The 19449-nt window shown below is 35.2% G+C and overlaps 1 protein-coding gene across 1 annotated transcript; it reads left to right on the top strand.

The window, feature by feature from the left end:
- The first annotated feature begins 14790 nt into the window (after positions 1-14790).
- Positions 14791-17653, top strand: LOC111875849 (cinnamoyl-CoA reductase-like SNL6). Its single transcript, XM_023872369.3, has 5 exons — positions 14791-15126; positions 15253-15449; positions 15997-16191; positions 16280-16433; positions 17312-17653. Exons 1-5 carry the CDS (start codon positions 14862-14864, stop codon positions 17593-17595), a joined length of 1095 nt encoding a protein of 364 aa, XP_023728137.1. The 5' UTR covers positions 14791-14861; the 3' UTR covers positions 17596-17653.
- The last annotated feature ends 1796 nt before the right edge of the window (positions 17654-19449 follow it).

The raw sequence follows: 19449 nt of genomic DNA, 5'->3' as shown, positions 1-19449 counted from the left end.
TCTTCTCGGACTTTGAGTTGGTGGTATCCGGACCGTAGATCTAGTTTAGAAAAATAGCTAGCTCCTTGGAGCTGGTCGAATAGATCATCGATTCGCGGGAGTGGGTAGCGGTTTTTAACAGTGAGTTTGTTTAACTCTCTGTAATCGATGCACATTCTGAAAGATCCATCCTTCTTTTTGACAAGGAGCACCGGAGCTCCCCATGGCGAGTAGCTAGGTCGGATAAATCCCTTGTCCAGAAGCTCACTGAGTTGGCTGGACAATTCCTGCATTTCAGCAGGTGCCAACCGATATGGTGATTTAGCGAGGGGAGTTGCTCCTGGAACGAGGTCGATTCGGAACTCAACCTGTCTCTCTGGGGGTACTCCCGGAAGATCTTCGGGAAACACGTCCGGAAATTCACACGCTACTGGAATGTCTTGGATGTTAGTTTCTTCTTTGGTCTTGTCCACTATGTGAGCTAAGAACGCCAAATTGTTCTTTCGCAAGTGTTTTTGTGCTTTGATGCACGAGATGAGACGAAGATTCGTACTGGGTTTATCTCCGTAAATTACTAGGGTTTCGTGATTTGGGAGACGAAGGCGAACGGCCTTCTCGTGGCACATAATCTCAGCATGGTGGGGGCTTAACCAATCCATGCCGATAATCACATCGAAACTCCTAATTGATACTGGCATCAGATCTATTCGTAAGACGTGTTGATTTAGGGTTAGGGTACATCCGATGTAGATTTCCCTAGTGGATTCGGTTTTCCCATTGGCCATTTCCACCGTATAGGTTTCATTTAGCTTCTGGGGTTGTTGTTTTAATAAATGTTTAAACTTCTCACTTACGAAACTTCGCTCCGCTCCGGTATCAAATAGGATGCATGCATAAGTGTGGTTTAGGAGGGACGTACCGGTCACAACTGCGGGGTCCTGAACTGCATCACTCTGACCCATAGTCAGCATTCTTCCTGCTCCTCTGTTTCCTGAGTTGTTGTTGTTAGGGCAATCTCGGCGGAAATGCCCCGTCCTTCCACACCCGAAACAGGTGTGGCTAGGCCCTGCGTTGTTGCCGCCGGCATTGGTGTTGTTGGTATTGCGGTGGTTGTTGTTGTTGTTCTGGTTGTTTCCCTGACTCTGGTTCTGAGAAGGATAAGTCCTGCAGAACCTTGCAGTGTGTCCCCTTCGGTTGCAACTGGTGCAATGGAACTCCTTACATTCTCCATGGTGATGGAAACTGCACTTATTGCACTTGGGAGCATTACCGGAATAGGGTCTTGAAGCATTTGAAGTAGCTGAGGCTGGAGCATGTGGTGTGGCTGGAACCGGTGCAGTGACAGCGTTAACTGCCACTGTCTGCTGCTTTTTAGAGGCCTCGGGGCCCTGACGCCCCTTTCTCTTGTTGTTTCATCCTTTCTTACCATCACTCTCCTTTTTCTTCTCAGTCTCCACTGGCTTCTCGCCCTTTTTGTTGTTATGATCATATAGCCTCTTTGCCAATCTCTTCGCACTGTCAAAAGTTTCAGGGTTCGCAGCTATCACATTCCCTTGAATGGGGGATGTCAGTCCCCAGATGAACCGTTCGATCTTCTTTCCTTCTGATGTGATCATACCCGGGCACAACAGCGATAGTTCGCTGAATCTCGAGATGTAAGCATCGATGTTCCCATTCTGCACCGTGAGATTCCATAGTTCCTGTTCCATCTTCTGTATTTCGCCTCGGGGGCAGTACTCAGCCGTCAACATCTCTTTCATTTCTACCCAGGGAATAGAGTTGGCAACAGGGAGTGTCATAGCTTCTACGTGACCATTCCACCAAGTGAGTGCTTGGTCCACGAAAGTGCAGGCCGCAAACTTCACCTTCATCTGTTCGGGGCACTCGCATATCTCGAATACCGATTCTACCTTCTCGATCCATCGCTTTAGGGCGATCACTCCTCCAGTGCCGTTGAAAGTTCGGGGTTTAGCGTTCGCAAAATCCTTGTAGGTGCACGTTTTAGTGGGTCCTTGGTTCGTCCCGTTGTTCGAACTTCCGGATCCTTGCCCGTTACCTCCTCCGTTGTTCCCTCGGTGAAGTTGTGCCATAGCTGCTGTGACCGCAGCAGACACGGCTGCCTGGAAAGCAGTGGAGTCAACTTCGGGCGGGATTGGTTCGGGATTTCCGCGAGTAGCTGGGCGAGGCATCTTTCTGTCATGAAACGGAAAGATGTTGTGGTTTCTGTGAGGTTGTGACCCTACTAACTAGGTGTATGGTGCGAACCTAAACATTACCACTATCGGGCATACAATCATAATATCTCAACACATAACAACTGGTAATATCATAACAAAACACACAAAAGTTTATTAATATTATCCGCATTTAGTACAAGAAAATTTGCTCGTAGGAGCATACATATGTAACACTAATCCGACAGCATAACGGCTCCATGAGTAGTGTAGTCACTTAAACATAGAGCCGGAGTACATAACATAGTTCCTAATATCCTACTATGATAAGTCTATCCCTAACCGCGATGAGCTGCGTCAGGAGGTGGTGCTGAAGATGTGGATGCTCCCTGAAGACAAGCCACTAGGCGTTCTGCGTCCTGAAGTCGAGACTCCCACCTCACCTGCCTCATGTGAAACTCCCGGAGGACGTCACGCGTCTCCTGTTCCGCACGCTCGACCCTAGTCCACAACTGGCGTACTTGATCAGCGGTGCCCTGAGCAAGGTCGCCGGTGTCCCGCAATCGTCTCACCATGACCGGTAGGGCTCGGTCGGCTGGTCCTCTGTCCCTCAAGTCAAAGAACTCACGTGATATGCCAAACGGGGGTCGCTGTCCCTGATGTCTGCTCCATCTCCAAAGATCAATGCCCCAAGGAGGGGTAGGTCCAGTGGGTCCCACACGATAAGCAGGCACCCTGATCGGGTAAGGGGGGTCGATGACCTCGGACTCTGCGTCCGAATCACCCCCTTCGCTGCCATCGAGCTCCTCTTCGAAAGGTTCTTCGTCTTCTTCGGGTTCGGCAGGCTCGCCCTCGATTTCTGCCTCCGGTTCCTCGTCAGATTCCTCTTCGGGGTCCTCCTCAGGTTCCTCTTCAGGCTCTTCCTCAGGTTCCTCCTCCTCTAGCCACCCGTTGTTTCCCTGATTAGGGAAGTAGGGGTCTCCAGGGTGATGAAAACCAGCCATGCTGTCTGCGCGAGTACGTGAATATGCTAACATTATTCCTAGGGTACTATGACTATTATACAGACTAAGCAGACATTCTCTTTTTGGGTGATAAGGGTATGGTTTTAGGTTCCCTGGCTATCCCGATCTCATCAAGACGTGTGTTAGTTTTACCTTGGAGAGAATGTAGTTGATCAGGCTACATTCACTCCTTGGTATCACTAAGAACAGTCCCGAATTAACCGAGATACCAGTGTTATTGTTGTTTGATTCGGTGTTAGATTCTTATTCCTAACGCAAGCAAGTGTGGTTCATTTACTTGTTTTGTTCAGAGTTATGTTAGTCCCTCTTTTTGGTTTATAGTTGCATATCAATGTATGGCTCGACATGCTAGTTCACTATAAACAAAGCTCTGATACCAACCTGTCACACCCCCGAACCAGACGACGGAAACGTCCGGGGGCTGTCGTGACTCAATTGAATACCATAACATTGAATATATATGAAACATAACAACATTCGTCACCGTGCATTAATATATTACAACCAGCAGTGTTTACATGTCATACATTGTTTAAACATTACATTCCCAAAAATTAAATTGTTTGATTCATACATAAATAAACTGCAACCGTCACTGAATATGATTTCCCTTGATTCACTGGTTCCCTGAGAATACAAGTATTTTGAAAAACGTCAACATATGAAATGTTGGTGAGTTCATAAGTAGTGTTTGAAATCGAATGTTTGTATTGTTTGAAAAACCACCAGAAAATCCGATATTTTCTGAAAAAAAAGCTTTTGAAAACGTTTGTGAAGATCCATAGGTATGCTTGTTTGTTTCTATACTTGTAAAAAAAATGTTCATTTAAGATGTATGCATTTCAAATCTGTATGTATTGAAAACCCTAGGAAAACCCGATGTTCTCCTAGTTCCTTGAATTACATGAAGTTACATTGAAACCATTGCATAGCGTATAGTGTCAGTCCCAGGCGATGTTGGAAGGTTCTCGAGCAGGATTATTTACTACAAACCCGCGTTACACAAACGCCCAGTTTATAGTTATACTAACGACCCCGAAGGCGTCGTCAGTACTAATCGCGTTATCCAATCGCCATGACTAGGTGTCGTCCCGCATCCGAAGAGTAAGAGGACACGAAGGCCTCGATAACTCTATTAATCGGTTGGGGATAATATGCGTGCGAGGGGTCCCCGACCCGCCTCGTAAAATATGCAGACTTTTCTAGCAATACCAAGGACCCTTGGGGACCAGTGGTATACAAGCCATTGAAAGTCCCTCTACATTGTGCCGAGTCGGTGAAACTCAACACTTCGTAGAAAATATGCGTCTTCGGGCCTTAAGATCTGGTCATTGGGCTAGCTAGGCTCAACGAACAAGATTTTACACTTGTGGGGCCCAAAGATGGTGCGTAGACGTCTGTGCACACTCGTATGTATATGTATTACCAAACGTTACTTGTATGAATCGTAGTGTCGTAGTGTTAGTAGTTGTAGATTTCTATTGGCTCGAGACCGAGCCAATTCGTTTAACAACGACTTTTGGTATTGTAATGTATTGTATTTCGTCGATAGCCGCGGTGCCATTATTTGATCAAATTGTACATATTGAATTAGCCTTGAAATATTTCTGTTTTTCAGCCCCTCATTGTTTGTAAAATTTACATTTTCAACCCATTTATTAAATACTTCCCGGTTTGGTCTTTGAACTAATTTTCTTGACATTTTAACACCAAAAATTATTGAAATTAATATTTTTCAGCATATTTTTCATAGAAAATAGTTTAAGTCCCTGAAAATGTAGTTTTCTCGGTTTTAATCCCTTCATTTCGCAACTTTGACAATTTTGGCCCAAATTGGAAATTTTTTGCAACTTTGGTCCTTTTTAATGTAAAAAGCATTTTAAACCTTTGAAAAGGATTTGGAACACTTATAGTCCACTGTTTTACAGAAAATCACAGTTTTGGCCCTCCAAAACAGAAAAATTCGCATAATGGGCCTCATTGGGCCGAAATTTTCATTTTTAGCCCATTAAGCTTGAAATTTATGTTTTTAATCCTCTAATTGAGTATAATTCCAGAAATAGTTCTATGGAAACTGTTTTGGCACACTTCATCCATCAGAATCTGTGAAATGTCAATTTGGGCCCTTAATTTTGTATTTTTCACATTTTAGGCCCAAAATTTGTGTTTTTAACCCAAAGAAAATTATTACTAAACCACTTAGCCATTTTTCTTGAAACACTTTGTATGTAGAAATATATTTGAAGCTAAGATCATAAAACATAAGTTATATCTCGGTTTTGAGGGGTTTTATGGCTAGATCCAACATTAAAACACATAAAAGCATACATATAAGCATGGAAATCATACAAGGCATACAAACACATATAGATCTACACTTTCACTTGTATTCCCCCCCCCCCCCCCCACAAAACTCATAAAAACAGAAAATAGGGGGTATGAAGCTCACCTTAGGGGGGTAGTTTCGGTTCTTGAAGAAAAGATGGAAGATAGTTTGGTGATTTTCGGCCCTAGCACCCCTTGATGAAGATCTCGAGTTTATGGAGTTTTCTAGGAGTATGATCACCAAAGAAACTTGTTTAGAATAAGAGATCTCATGTGAGAGGGGAGTTTTGAAGCTTAGGCATGGAAAAACTTACCAAAGGATGGTGATAACCTTGAAGAATCCTCTTGAAACACAAGAAAAATTTTGAGACTTTGAATGGAGAGGAAGAGAGAAGTCTTGAGTGATTTAGAGAGATTTTTGTGAGATGTGTGTGTGTGTGTGTGTAAACTCTCGGCCAAAACAAGAAGGGAGAGGGAGGGAGAGAAGAAAAGACCTTGAGGTGATGTTTGCATGGAAGAATGAGAATGCATGGATGTTTGAAGGGTAATGCCTAAATATCCTTCATACAAAGATGATGTGTCATGAAAAAGTCAACTCCTCCCCCTTTTTTTTAGCTTGGGCCGAGAATGGTGGGGAAAAGGGGATGTTTGGGCCATGAATGCTTAAGCCCAATTTTTCATGGTTAAATTGGGTGATTTTTGGTCCAAATAAATATAAAGGTGATTTTTATGACTTGTTAGGGTCAAATTAGGTTAATTATGGTTCATAGTCATTAATTTATTTCATTCTAGGCCCAATATGGCCCAAAATGTTGAAATAATTTAGTGTGGGTCCAATTAGAGCCCAATTAGGGTTCTAAGCCCATGGTAGTCTAATTGGAAGCTTATTGGTCCATTTGGATCCAATAGGGGAGTCCTAATCCAAAATGGACTTAACAAGGACTTCTAGGGTTTTCCAATTGTTTGATGACTACTTGTAGTACTTGTATGATGTATTTGATTGAAGTTTTTGATTCACATTAACTTGAATGTATAGATTACATGGCTCAAAATTTCCAGTTGTGACAGTGAGATCCATAAGTTGATGCATGAATGATTTTAAAAACATATATATATATATATATATATATATATATATATATATATATATATATATATATATATATATATATATATATATATATATATATATAAGAAGGGTATTTGGTATTATAATTATAAAATTTCGAGCGAGTGGTATTAAATTCTCCGGAAAACCTGATGTTTTCCGATACTGAAATGTATTCGTGATTATTGATTTTTGTATTTTCTTAACGAATGAATATTGAATTAACCCGTATTCTATATCGTCCTAAGTATGTCTACTTTAATTTCACGTAAGCCTTAACAAATGAAGAGAAGGGAAGTATTATGTCCCACTACTATCGTAAGTTCCTTAGGCTGTCGTGGATGCGAAAGACACGACGGTCCAACTCGCATTTGATTACTGTGACCTTACTAGCTTTTCTAGCGGGACACTTTGGCCCACTAGCACACAAAGCTATTGAAACTCCTTTTATAAAATATTGGGTCATTGAAGGCCCAATAACATATAAGTGTTATCCCTTTGGGCCCAAAGATCATGTTGGTGGGCTTGCAAGGCACAACAAGCATAATTTGAAACTCATAAGCCCAAAGTTTGTAGATTTACTCATTGTAGTCATCACGTATCTATTAAAGTGTTTTGATTTAACGTTTGTTGTTTTGTATTGATTCGAGACCGAATCAATTCGTTTATAACGATTTTTGGTATTGAAAGTGTATTCGTTTTCCGTTTTGTCGTTAGTTGGGTATCTTGTATTTTGCCTTAATGAATTAATTTGTTTAGAAGTATGACTTTGACCCTTTTCACTACCTTTCTTTTATATAAATACCACTTTTAGTCCTTTATATAAAAGAATTTCATTTTTAGTCCTTAAAAACATTTTCTTGACACTTTTGTATCATAAACTTGTAGAAAAGACATTTTTTAACCCAAATTATATTTAGTAAACAGTTTTAGACCTTCCAGAATGGTGTTTCTCGGTTAGAACCCCAAATTTTGCAACTTTTACAGTTTTGGCCCAAAATACAAAAAAGTTTACATTTTGATCCTTTTGGAGTTTAAAAGCATTTTTGACCTTAGAAATAGTTTTATTTCACTTCATGTCCCCTGTTTTACAGAATATTACAATTCAGCCCCTTAAAAACTTCAATTTTCGCAATTTTGGGCTTGTTGGGCCGAAAAGCCCATATTTAGCCCAATAACTCAAATTTTTGCATTTTAAGTCCTTTGAAAATTCTAATATTCAGAAAAGTGATTATAAAAAATGTTTTGACTCTTTTGACCTTCAAGAAACCATGACTTGGTAGTTTTTACCCCAAGTTTTGTATTTTTAACATTTTAAGTCCTAAAATGGGTTTTATGTTAAAGTATGTTCCTCATAACCTTATAAGCTATTTTTCTTGACTTGATTAGTGTATGATAACTTAGATTATGTTTGTTTCCTTTCTCATGTCATAGATCTCGAATTATCACTCCTTTTTGTTACATATTTATCACAAAAACACATAACATCACACACATACATGCATAAAATCACACATAGCATACACATACACATAGATCTACACATTTTCTTGTATTCTCCCCCAAAAAACATATGAAAACTGAAAATAGAGGGGTATGAAACTCACCTTGAGTTGTAGTTTTGGTTTTGAAGAAGACTAGAAGAAGAAATCTCGATCCTAGCAAGTCCTCTTGGTAGATCTCGAGTTTAGTGGCTTAGATGATGTAAGATCACAAGTTTGAATAGATTTAGAAGAGATTTCTGATGAAATGAAGTAGCTAGATTATGGATCCAAGCAATATATTACCTTATATGATGTATTTGTGGAAAAATCTTCTTGGAAGCCTCTTAGATCTCGAAAATATGGAGAGGAGTGGAGAGAGTTTCCTTGAGAGAATTTTGAGTGAAGTGTGTGTGTGTTTGGGTTCGGCCGAGAGGAAGAAAGAGAGGAGAGAAGAGAGAGTGAGTGATGAGATGGTGCATGGAAGCATGAGACTTGCATGGAAATCCTTTGTGTAAAAGTGAGGTGGCAATGAGGAAGTCAACTTCTCTTTCTCTTGTGGGTTTGGGCCGAAAATGGAGAGGGGAAAAGGAAAGAATTGGGCCTTGAATGCTTAAGTCTATTTTAAGGTTTAATTAGGTGATTTTTGGCCCAATAAAAATCAAAGAATGACTTTTATGACCTATTAGGGCTAATATAAATTTGTTTTGGTCCAATAAGGTCCATTAAAGTTAATCTAGTTTATTTTGGGTTCATAAGGCCCAAAAATGTTAAGTTTCATGTATATGGGTCCAATTAGGGCCCATTTGAGAGTTCTAGGTTCAAGATAGTTAAATTGGAAACTCATTGGTTCATTAGGTCCAATAAGGAAGTCCTACTTCAAAGTGAACTCAAATTGGAATTTCAAAGGTTTCCAATTCTTTGTTGACCACTTGTAGGGCTAGAATGTAGTATTTGATGGAGTTTTGTTGTTATAGAATGAGCATCATGCATGCTTTCATGTTATTGATTCTTAATTGTTATAAGTGTTGTGATTACAAGGCACCAAAATTTCTAGTTGTGACAAATAAACAATAATTATAAACAAATTACCTCCATCTTTATTTTTATGATCATCCTCACCCAAATTTACCGTCCTTAAATTATTAAAATAATAAGGTGTTGTTTGTTTTTTTAAGACAAAACGTCTGCAGTCTGCGGACTACATCTGCAAACATCTTTAGAAGAAGAGGTGGACCAAACGTCTGCAATCTGCAAAAAGAAGACCGTTTGTTTTTTAATGACTGCAGACTGTTAAAATAAACCGAAATTTAAATAATTTTAGTCTTTATATATATATATATATATATATATATATATATATATATATATATATATATATAAATTTTTTTTTAAACCTAAGAAATATTTGCATTAAATAGCACCTAATGATTTTCCTCGATGTGGCATACATAATTCTAGTGTTGGGGATTAATTGATTTTCTAAACTATATTTAAACCAATTTATTTGTTTGGACTAAATTTGGATATGATCTTAAAAAAAAACTTTTGGTAAAACAACTTCAATAATTGGGTTTTTGTACAAATAAATTTGCCGGTTGTTTCTTTTAAAGAAATGGATGGGGCTACTTCTTTGTGAAGAAAGAGGTTTTTTCATTTAGACCTGAAGGAAAGGTTTTATTTTTTCATTTAATTAGTGAGAAGAGGTTAGAAGACATAGGTCCTTGTCTGCACCAAGAAGAGGACGCGCAGACCTTTTTAAGTCTGCGGTCTTCTGAAAAACAAACGGTCTGTGAGAGTATATGTCTGCGCGCCGTCTGCATGGCGCAGACAGAAGAGGTCAAAAAGAGGTTTTTGAAAAAAACAAACACCACCTAAATGAATAATCTATATAACATATTTATATATATTTTATGTATTAAAAATACATAAATAAATACTTACCATCATCAATACCAGTCAAATTCAAATTCACATCATCTTCAACTAGTTTCTGATTTAAACAACCATTAGTACCTATAAAATTCAAATATAAAAAAATTAAAATCATATATGATTAAAGTATATATAATAATAAAATATGCCTACCTTGATCCAAAGTTTTAAGAAAACTTTCAACAACTGGATCGCAAATAAATTGACTAAAAGATACACCTTCCTGGCTATCAGTTAGACCCACACTCTTAGTAACATTTTCGACAACATAATTTAAATTCATGGCCTCTTCTTTATCACATCCACTTCCATTTCCTTGTTCATCATCTTCATCATCATCACCTTTACCTTCAACATGATTTTTACCAATATTGCTCTCATGTGGATCACTTCCATCCCCCTGACCACCAGAACATTTCCCTTGATCATAATCTTCAACATTTTCATCATCATTAAGAAAATCATTCCCATAATCTTCGCCATTAAGTTGAACAAAACCAGGTGTTAATATCGGTTCTTTATACTTTTGTGAAACATAATTGAAATCAAAACTTTCTGTGCTTAAATCTTCAACGGGAAATAATAATTTCCAATTTTTCAAATTTTGACTTTGAGGAAACTTCAACACTCCATCTATCTTTACAACAAGATCCTTTTCAAATCCTCCATCTTCTGATACATACATGAAATTTTACTTTCGTACACCTACATAAGAAAAAAAATACTTACAACTAAAATACTTAAACATAAAAAGTCATAAATGAATAAACTAATTAAATCATAAATGAATAAAACTATAGAATTACCTCCACATCACTAACTTTATTAACATCAAAATCTTCTTCATCCTCGTCACATAAATCCTCTTCACAATTAAATTCAACCTCATCACCACCAGATTCCTCCTCATTATACTCAGATTCTTGAAATTCTTCTTCAACATATGCTTCATTAACATGTCCACATCCAAATCCTCCACTCTCTTGGAAAATATCCTCAAGAAAACCTTATCTTCTCTGATGTCCAATAAAAAATAGTTGGACGTTTACGTGTGACTTGCAAATGATCAAACTTGAAAGTATCCACATACAAAAACTACAAAAAACATATATAACATCATAACATAACATATATAACATCATATATGATTTTGATGTGTAATATATAATTAAACAAAAACTATACTACATAATCATATATGATTATATGTAATAAAATCATATATGATTTATTATAAAAACAAACATATTTTTACAAATAAAAAGAATAATAAATATAAAAAATAACTTACGTACCATAAGGTATGCTGCTGGTCCATAAAAGAAAGAAGATTCTTTCTCTGGGTTGTAAACCTTCTTCGTCCTTACCAAACAATCCACAATGTAATCGCACCATTCAATGCTACTTAAATCAGTATCTCTTCTGATTAAATACAATGGATTCAAATTACATTTACCCATGCTTGTAGACTCACAGAAAGTATTAATAAAAAGAACCAAAAAATTGATTCTGAAGTTGTCATCCGCAACACTAGTTTGAATAAGTTCATTCTTTAGCTGTTTCAATCTCAATTTATCAATATTTTCATATTGTTTCTTCCACTCAAACATACAACTCTCTTCATTATTCTCCGAAATGTAATCCATGTTTGAAAGTAATGAGCCACCAGATGGTAATCCTAACATCTTTTGAGCAAACTTACTATCAGCACTAACTTCACAATTATCAAACCCCACCTTCAAAGATTCAAAATTAAAATGATCAAGAACATAATAAACAATCTTCAACGGTACGTCAATCATCTTCATCCCTAACAAACTCCCAAATCCCATAGCCTTAACACAATCCTTCTGTTCTCTACTTAAACCTTGAATAACACCCAACAATGACCCAGGTAAACATCTATTCTTCAATGAAGGAAATTCTTTTATAACAGCAACTTTTTTTTTTATCTTTCTTCAAAACTTTAGTTTCTATCTTTGGTTTCTTTGAAGATCCAGGACGACTCTGAAAATCTGAATCATCTTCATTAGATAGTTCACGTTTCTTACTTACAATTTTGACCTTAACCCTCAACTTCACTTTTGGTTGTTCAATAACTGTTTTTTTGGATGTCTTTGAACGTGTTTGCGACACCTCATTCACCTTTTCTCTTTTGGAAGATGATCGTGTCTTCCTTGAGCTATCTACATTCCTTTTTTTAACTACAATTTTCATTACAAACATAGTGTTAGTAAAAAATAAAACATACATTTATCATTACTATTCACTAATGATTATAAACAGACGTATAAAATCATTTATGATTAGAACAATAAATAAAAATACAACTAAATGTTATATACAATCCACTTAAAAGAACCACAAAATCAGTTATGATTACAAAAATAACTTTATATTCATGTTTGATACATAAAAATACATTTATCATTACTATTTACCAATGATTATAAACAAATGTATAAAATCATTTATGATTAGAAGTAGAAATAAACATATAACTAAATGTTATGTTCAATACACTAGAAAAATCTAAAAATCAGTTATGATTACAACAAATAACTTCAAACATTAAGTTATATGTTTATTTCTACTTCTAATCATAGATGATTTTTTTTTGAACTGTACCTTCGGAAATAACAGCACTTCTACCGCATTCAATATTTTTTTGATTTTTGATTTTTTTTCGAACATACTTTCTTTTGAAATCCTTATTTGTGAAAATATAAACAAAAACTTACATCAAAAACCACCACAAACAAACATAATAAAAAACATATCAACTCTAAACGAGACAATCATCAAAATCAAGTTAAAATGACGAAAAACCTACTGAATCAAAACAAAAAACATCATTTTCAACATAAAACGACAGTTAACTAATTAATAAAAACAGGCATTATCAATAAAATGAAAAATAACTCGCATTCTAACCTTTCATTTCGATTAACGAACATGCGATTTCGTTTATATTTTCTCCTGAAGACATTTACTGATTTCTCAATAACAGGTAAGAAACCAAAACTAGGGCGAAATACGATAAAGAAAGAAAAAGAGGGTTTCCTGAGAGTTCGAAGTGAGACTTTGATCAAGAAAGAAAAGAAAACAATAAGCGGTTACAGTATCATAGCCTACAAAATTCATATCAATCTTTGTAAAATTACAACAATAGCCCCACAATCGTAAATAAACGACGTTAGTTTAATAAGTTACCAATAAATATACCACCACATAGTTTCAGAAACAAACATAAGCACATCAAACGGTTATACACATATCTCACAATTTCTAATTTTTTTTATCTCAAAGGAACCAACATATATCTCTCTCTCTCTATCTATCTCTCTCTCTCTCTCTCTCTCTCTCTATATATATATATATATATATATATATATATATATATATATATATATATATATATATATATATATATATATATATATATATATATATAATGTACAGTTCTAACTTCTACATTAACTATGCCAAAATAATGGTTTATCTGCTTGAGAGTTTGGTGTGCTAACAGCCATCGGAGTTTAGATACCATACATCGGTGGGTTTACCAAACTTGTTGATGAATTAGTCGCATTATAGAACCATTTTCATGTCGTTCTTAGCTATAGAATTAATTGGGATGTAAGGATCAAGAAAATAGTAGATTTGATTTGTCCATCTTTTACTTGGCGAGTTTGGTCATGAGGTATTCCCTTATATGGTTTTTGCAATAAGAATTCAAATATTTTAAAAATAAAACAAAATAAATGCTCCAGCATTCTCTGCGAGGTTCAACGTTGTGACCCACCATGTATTATTTTGTTTGGTACTAATAGATAATGATATTTGTGAATCATTATCTTTGGGAATTCAAAGCTCTTTTGTTATATTAAGGATTTTGTGAAATAAGATGGAAATACACATATAGCTAGCCATGTTTTCACACTTGGATGTACAACTATTAGTTGGAGAGCAAGAATACAAACTAGATATATACTTGTCCATAACCAAGAATGAATTAATTTCGACATTTGAAGCTGCTAAGGAAGCTTTATACCTTAAGCAACTTTTACGTTATTTAGGTTTTACACATGAACATCTTTTGTTAAATCCAAATAATCAAAGAACCATTTATCTTGCAAAAAAAATTAGCATTTAGTTCACAAACAAACGTTCAAATCCAATAATCCTTTATTGTAACTTTGTATGAAGAAGGAATAACCCTACTGAAAAAATTCATATCAACAAATCAATCTTGTCCCTTGATCATATCAATACAACCATCCGGGCGTAGTTATTGACACTCAAGGTTCTTTTTCGGGCTTGTTTCGTACATGAAAGGTTTTTAGGTTTAGCATGTTTTTTCTACAAATGAATGCTTCCTTGAGGTATCATTAACTGAAATACATTTCATAGAGCAATCTAAGAGATCAAATTAGAGAGTTTATCATGGATTTTGAATAACTAATATAGGTTCTAGTTTTGGTGAGAATTTCGGTTCTAGGTATGGTAGCACCTTTGTAATCACGTGCCATTTATCCTATTATTCTATATATGTCATTTAGAGATGAAGATCCCAACATAAAAATGATCCGTATAAAATGGTCAAATTATAATGATGTGCGTACTGGAGTGAACCACATCAACCGTTTTGTAAAATAACAATAAATATTAATGAAATTAATAACAATAATAATATTAATGGACAAGGAAAAATACAAAGTTATTAAATTCTTATATTCAAACTAACCAGCAGTTCCTATATAAAGGGAAAACGCTTTACACATGTTGTCAATATTTCTACTTTCTGTTCTAAATACTTCTTCTAGCAGCTTCAATGGGTGTCGTACGGACAGACGAGAGTCGGAGAGCTGAGATCGAGGAGTTCCGGCGGATGCTGCTATCCTGCTCCGGCGTTGTCCTCAAGGTTACAACCGAAGAAGAGTACAACCGCCGGCAAGTGCCAGCAGCTAACAGAAACGAATACACAGCAGATCAGAAGCTTGTATGCGTCACAAGCGGCGTCTCTTTCCTTGGAATCGCTATTGTGAAGAAATTATTACTCAGAGGCTATTCCGTTCGGATCATCGTCGATAACGAAGGTAAAAAATAAAAATAGTGCTTTAAATTTGTCTAATGATTTATTCCATGAGATATTCGTGCATCTATATATCTACTATATTAACTGGAAGTTTTGATGAATTAACTGGAAGTATTTGGAATTACAGAAGATATTGAGCGATTGAGGGAGATAGAAATTACAGAGGAGGCAGGAGGAAGATCGAACATTACAAGCAACAATCAGATCGGAGTTGTTCAGGCGAATTTCAACGAACGTGGAAGCTTAATGGAAGCTTTCGATGGATGTTGTGCTGTATTTCATACGGCGGCTTTCATTGATCCGAGTGGACTCTCCGGCTACTCAGTGAGTCTCTTATTCTCTTTCCATATCGTTTTCCGATCACGTAGAGACAAAGTCACTATCGTAGCAGGTCGCTGACAATAATCAATTTTCCACGGAAAAATCAATGCAGACAGCATGTGTTGGTGCAAGATCTGAATGGGTTGTATTTTATTATTGAAAATTCCATATCATTTTTGGCTTTTCATGAATTATTTTATTTTTTTCATTGTTTCTAGAACCTTTTTCTAAATATACACATTATTGAAAATTCTATATCAGAATTATTCTATTTTTTTTCTTTGTTTCTAGAACCTTTTTCTAAATATACATATTATTAAAATATAATAGCTATTATATGGTCTAGAATCTTTTAATATCTGCTTCTGTTCAAAAGATCTTTTAGTTTAGCAGTATTAGATATTCTTAGATTCAAGTTTTGTGATATAAATGAAATTACAAATAGACTGTTTTTTTTTTCTTTCATTTATTACTATCTCATTATAAATTAAAATTAATGTAAACATATATTTTGAACAATCGAGCTGATAAATGATTACAAAATTGATAGAAAATAATGGCGGAAGTTGAAGCAAGAGCAGCAGAAAATATAGCGGAAGCCTGTGCTGCCACGTCATCAGTTAGGAACTATGTGCTTACATCTTCTCTATTGACATGCATTTGGAGAGACATTTCCGATAGCTGCCTTTCTCCTGTAGTAGATCACAATACATGGAGTGATGAATCCTTTTGCAAACGCAAAAAGGTTAATATTGACATTTCACAATCAGATATTTGATTTTAGTTTATGAAAAACGTGTATAAGATAATTATTTATTGGAAATATATTGTAGTTATGGTATGCTTTGGGGAAGTTGAAAGCAGAACACGTGTCATGGAAAATAGCCAAGGAAAAAGGGTTGAAAATGGCGACAATATGCTCTGGTCTTGTAACTGGACCACGTTACTTTTGTACAAATCCATCATCCACGATAGCATACCTCAAAGGTGAGTTGACTCAGTTATATCTTGGGTTGATTCCGATTTTATTGAATAACGAAATAGTAAAGTATTATTATTTATTTGTGTATTATAAAAGGTTACGTTTGTTTTTTTTAGGGTTAATAAAGATCTTATTATATTTTGCAAATTCAAAAATACTTTTCTTATTCTGAATAGTATATTATGGAAGCTTTAAATCAAAACTTTTTTCAATATAACTTCTACATTTTTATGTTTTTGATAGAAGCTTTGTCAATCATCTTTTTTCTGTTTTTATCAATTTATTAATTATCTAGATAAAATTTAATGACATTAAATTATAAATTAGAAAATTAGAAAATGAAAAAAAAAAATGTATGAATATAATATCAACAAACCACAATCTACTTAAAATGTTAATACACTTAATTTCTATTTATTAACTTTATTTTCAATAAGAGAAAAAGGTAATATTTTATTTGTGTTTTATTTATTTTCATTTTCATTTTATAATAGTAAGAAAATTATATATGATCTTACATAATAGAATTTGTTCTATAGGCTGATACCTATGCATTATCGAATGCTAAAAATTAAATAAATTATATATTATTTATTTATAATAAGCTGATGAAAAAGAAGTCATACTATTATAGAGATACTTTGAAGTTTTTAGGTTGTTGAATTGGAATTGAGGTGTTAAAAAAAGAGCTCCAGTATTTTGATTGAATATTATGGATAATCTGAGTACAAAGAGTGAAATTTATATTTTGATAGAATAATTAAAATTACCCTTTTGAAAGTACGATGATATAATAAACATATAAATGAAAGTACTTTATAGTTTTTATATTTAGCCCTTTAAATATTTCATAAACATAGCTGATGTTAATAAGAATTTGTAGGTGGTCAAGATATGTATGACTACGGTTTATTAGCCACTGTTGACGTTGATAAATTAGCAGATGCACATGTATATGTATACGAGGAAATGAACAAAAGTGGTGGTGGGAGGTACGTTTGCTATGACAAAGTCGTTTGTAGCCCAAACGAGGTTCAAAGTTTAGAAGAGGAAACAGGGGTTCATATAAACACGTCTTCAAATGATTTTGAATTCCGATTTGTTTTGTCAAACAGAAAGCTTGATCGATTATTGTCCCAAGTGTATAGATGTTCAAATTTAAATTAGCTAGTTAATATTAGATCTAATCAAATGAAAATTACCCAAAAATGGGTCGGGTTGTTGATTATCATGTCTAAATAGGTAATTTTTTTTGCAAACGATCAACTAGAGCATCGTTTCTCCCTGAAATATGATATATTATGTTTTTATTGACAGAAGAGTATGTTAAATATATATAGTTACATAAATTAGGGTAGTATGATAGAATTATGGCACTACCATCATGATATAATGTTGAATAAAACAATTTAGAAGAATAGAAGATGTTAGGATTAAGGGTTTGTTCGGCACGCAGCGTTTAGAAGCTTCTGACGTCTAGTTTTTAAGAAAACGCTAATAAAAAAGAAAAAGCCTTGTTCATGAGCGTTTAGCTTTTAACCTAAACAAAACGCTCCAAAATCAAAAGCTACATGAAGTAGCTTTCAACAAAACGCTCCAAAATCAAACGCTACCCGCTACCACCTAGTTTTGCCGAACATACCCAAAGGCTACTTTTAGAAGTAACAAAGATGTTAGATCTTTGTTAGGATTAAGGCTACTTCAAACTGATAGTAATGCGACTTTATTGGAGTGCTGAAGATTATAACAAAGAATAAAAGAACAAGAACATTGTGATTTAAGTGGTTCACTTAGTTTGCTAATCAAGCTATGTCTATTGGGCAAACTGGAGAGATAATTATTATAAATAATTACAATATTTTGGCGTATCCATTAGGGTTACAATAACTGAGTATTTATACAAAGGATTGTCTAGTAATCAGTGTCAAAGCAACATGGGTAAACATGATGGGTGATATCAAAGAAATACCATATTGACAGTACAAGACAGATCGTCTCCAGAAAGGCATGGAACTCAACACACACCGAGCGAGGCGAACCGGCCAAAGTTGCGGATAACATGTCTCTTTGGATTCTCCGAACATTCTGCTCCTAGAATCATATTGTTGCTATCTTTCCATAGAACTTTGCTAACTGAGAACATGTTGTTCTCTGCTACTAGAAAACTATGCTCAGTTAGCAGCTGATTGCGCCTAGCCAGATGACCATTGATTCGCTTAACACTGCGGATTGGTAATCAGACTCTGTATAAACAATCTCCTGTTTGGAGGTTGATTGAACAATCATGTTGTCATCCATGTTGTTACCCCAATCCTTAACTCTCTAGATTGACACTCATTTTATAAATACAAAAACGATAAAGAAAAAGAAAAAGAGAAAAAGAAATAAGGACAATGTGACATCCCCATTTTCACGGCCAGAAAAGATCGATTTTGTTTATGCTTTATAAAAATCAGAGTATCTCTTCCAATAAAAACATTGCGGAATTTGTTCCCAGAAAACATGATAATTTCGTTATCCAAGCATTTCTGAGGAAAAATATTTTTATTCATTTTAAAACATTTGGGATGTCATCGTCAATACAAAAACATAAGCATAAACAGAACTTACATTCATTATCACTAGTGATCTATATCTCCTTAATCTCTCAGTGTAATGTGACTTCATATCAACACCTGTGATATAAATAAACTGATTGGGTCAGGTTGGGAAACCTGGTGAGCACATAGGGTTTTCAACCCACAATAATATAATTATTATGTTTAATCATCAAACAATTAACCCGATTACCCATCCCTGTTATCTTCTTTAATATTCCTTAAAGAATTATCTTAAAGGTCATCTCCTATATCATATTTACCTCTCATCTTTTTACCTCATATTTCCTTATATGCTCGTTCCTAAGGCATGAATACGTAGTTACAATGTCGCTTGAACTCGTAATTCATAGTAAGGGTTAGAGTATCATCACATGAATTTACAGTCACAACATCACCTAGACTCATAATTCATCACCTACAG

This window comes from Lactuca sativa, chromosome 3 (genome assembly GCF_002870075.4).
Source record: "Lactuca sativa cultivar Salinas chromosome 3, Lsat_Salinas_v11, whole genome shotgun sequence".
NCBI classification, from domain to species: Eukaryota; Viridiplantae; Streptophyta; class Magnoliopsida; order Asterales; family Asteraceae; genus Lactuca; species Lactuca sativa.
This window is presented reverse-complemented; position numbering and strand designations above follow the sequence as displayed.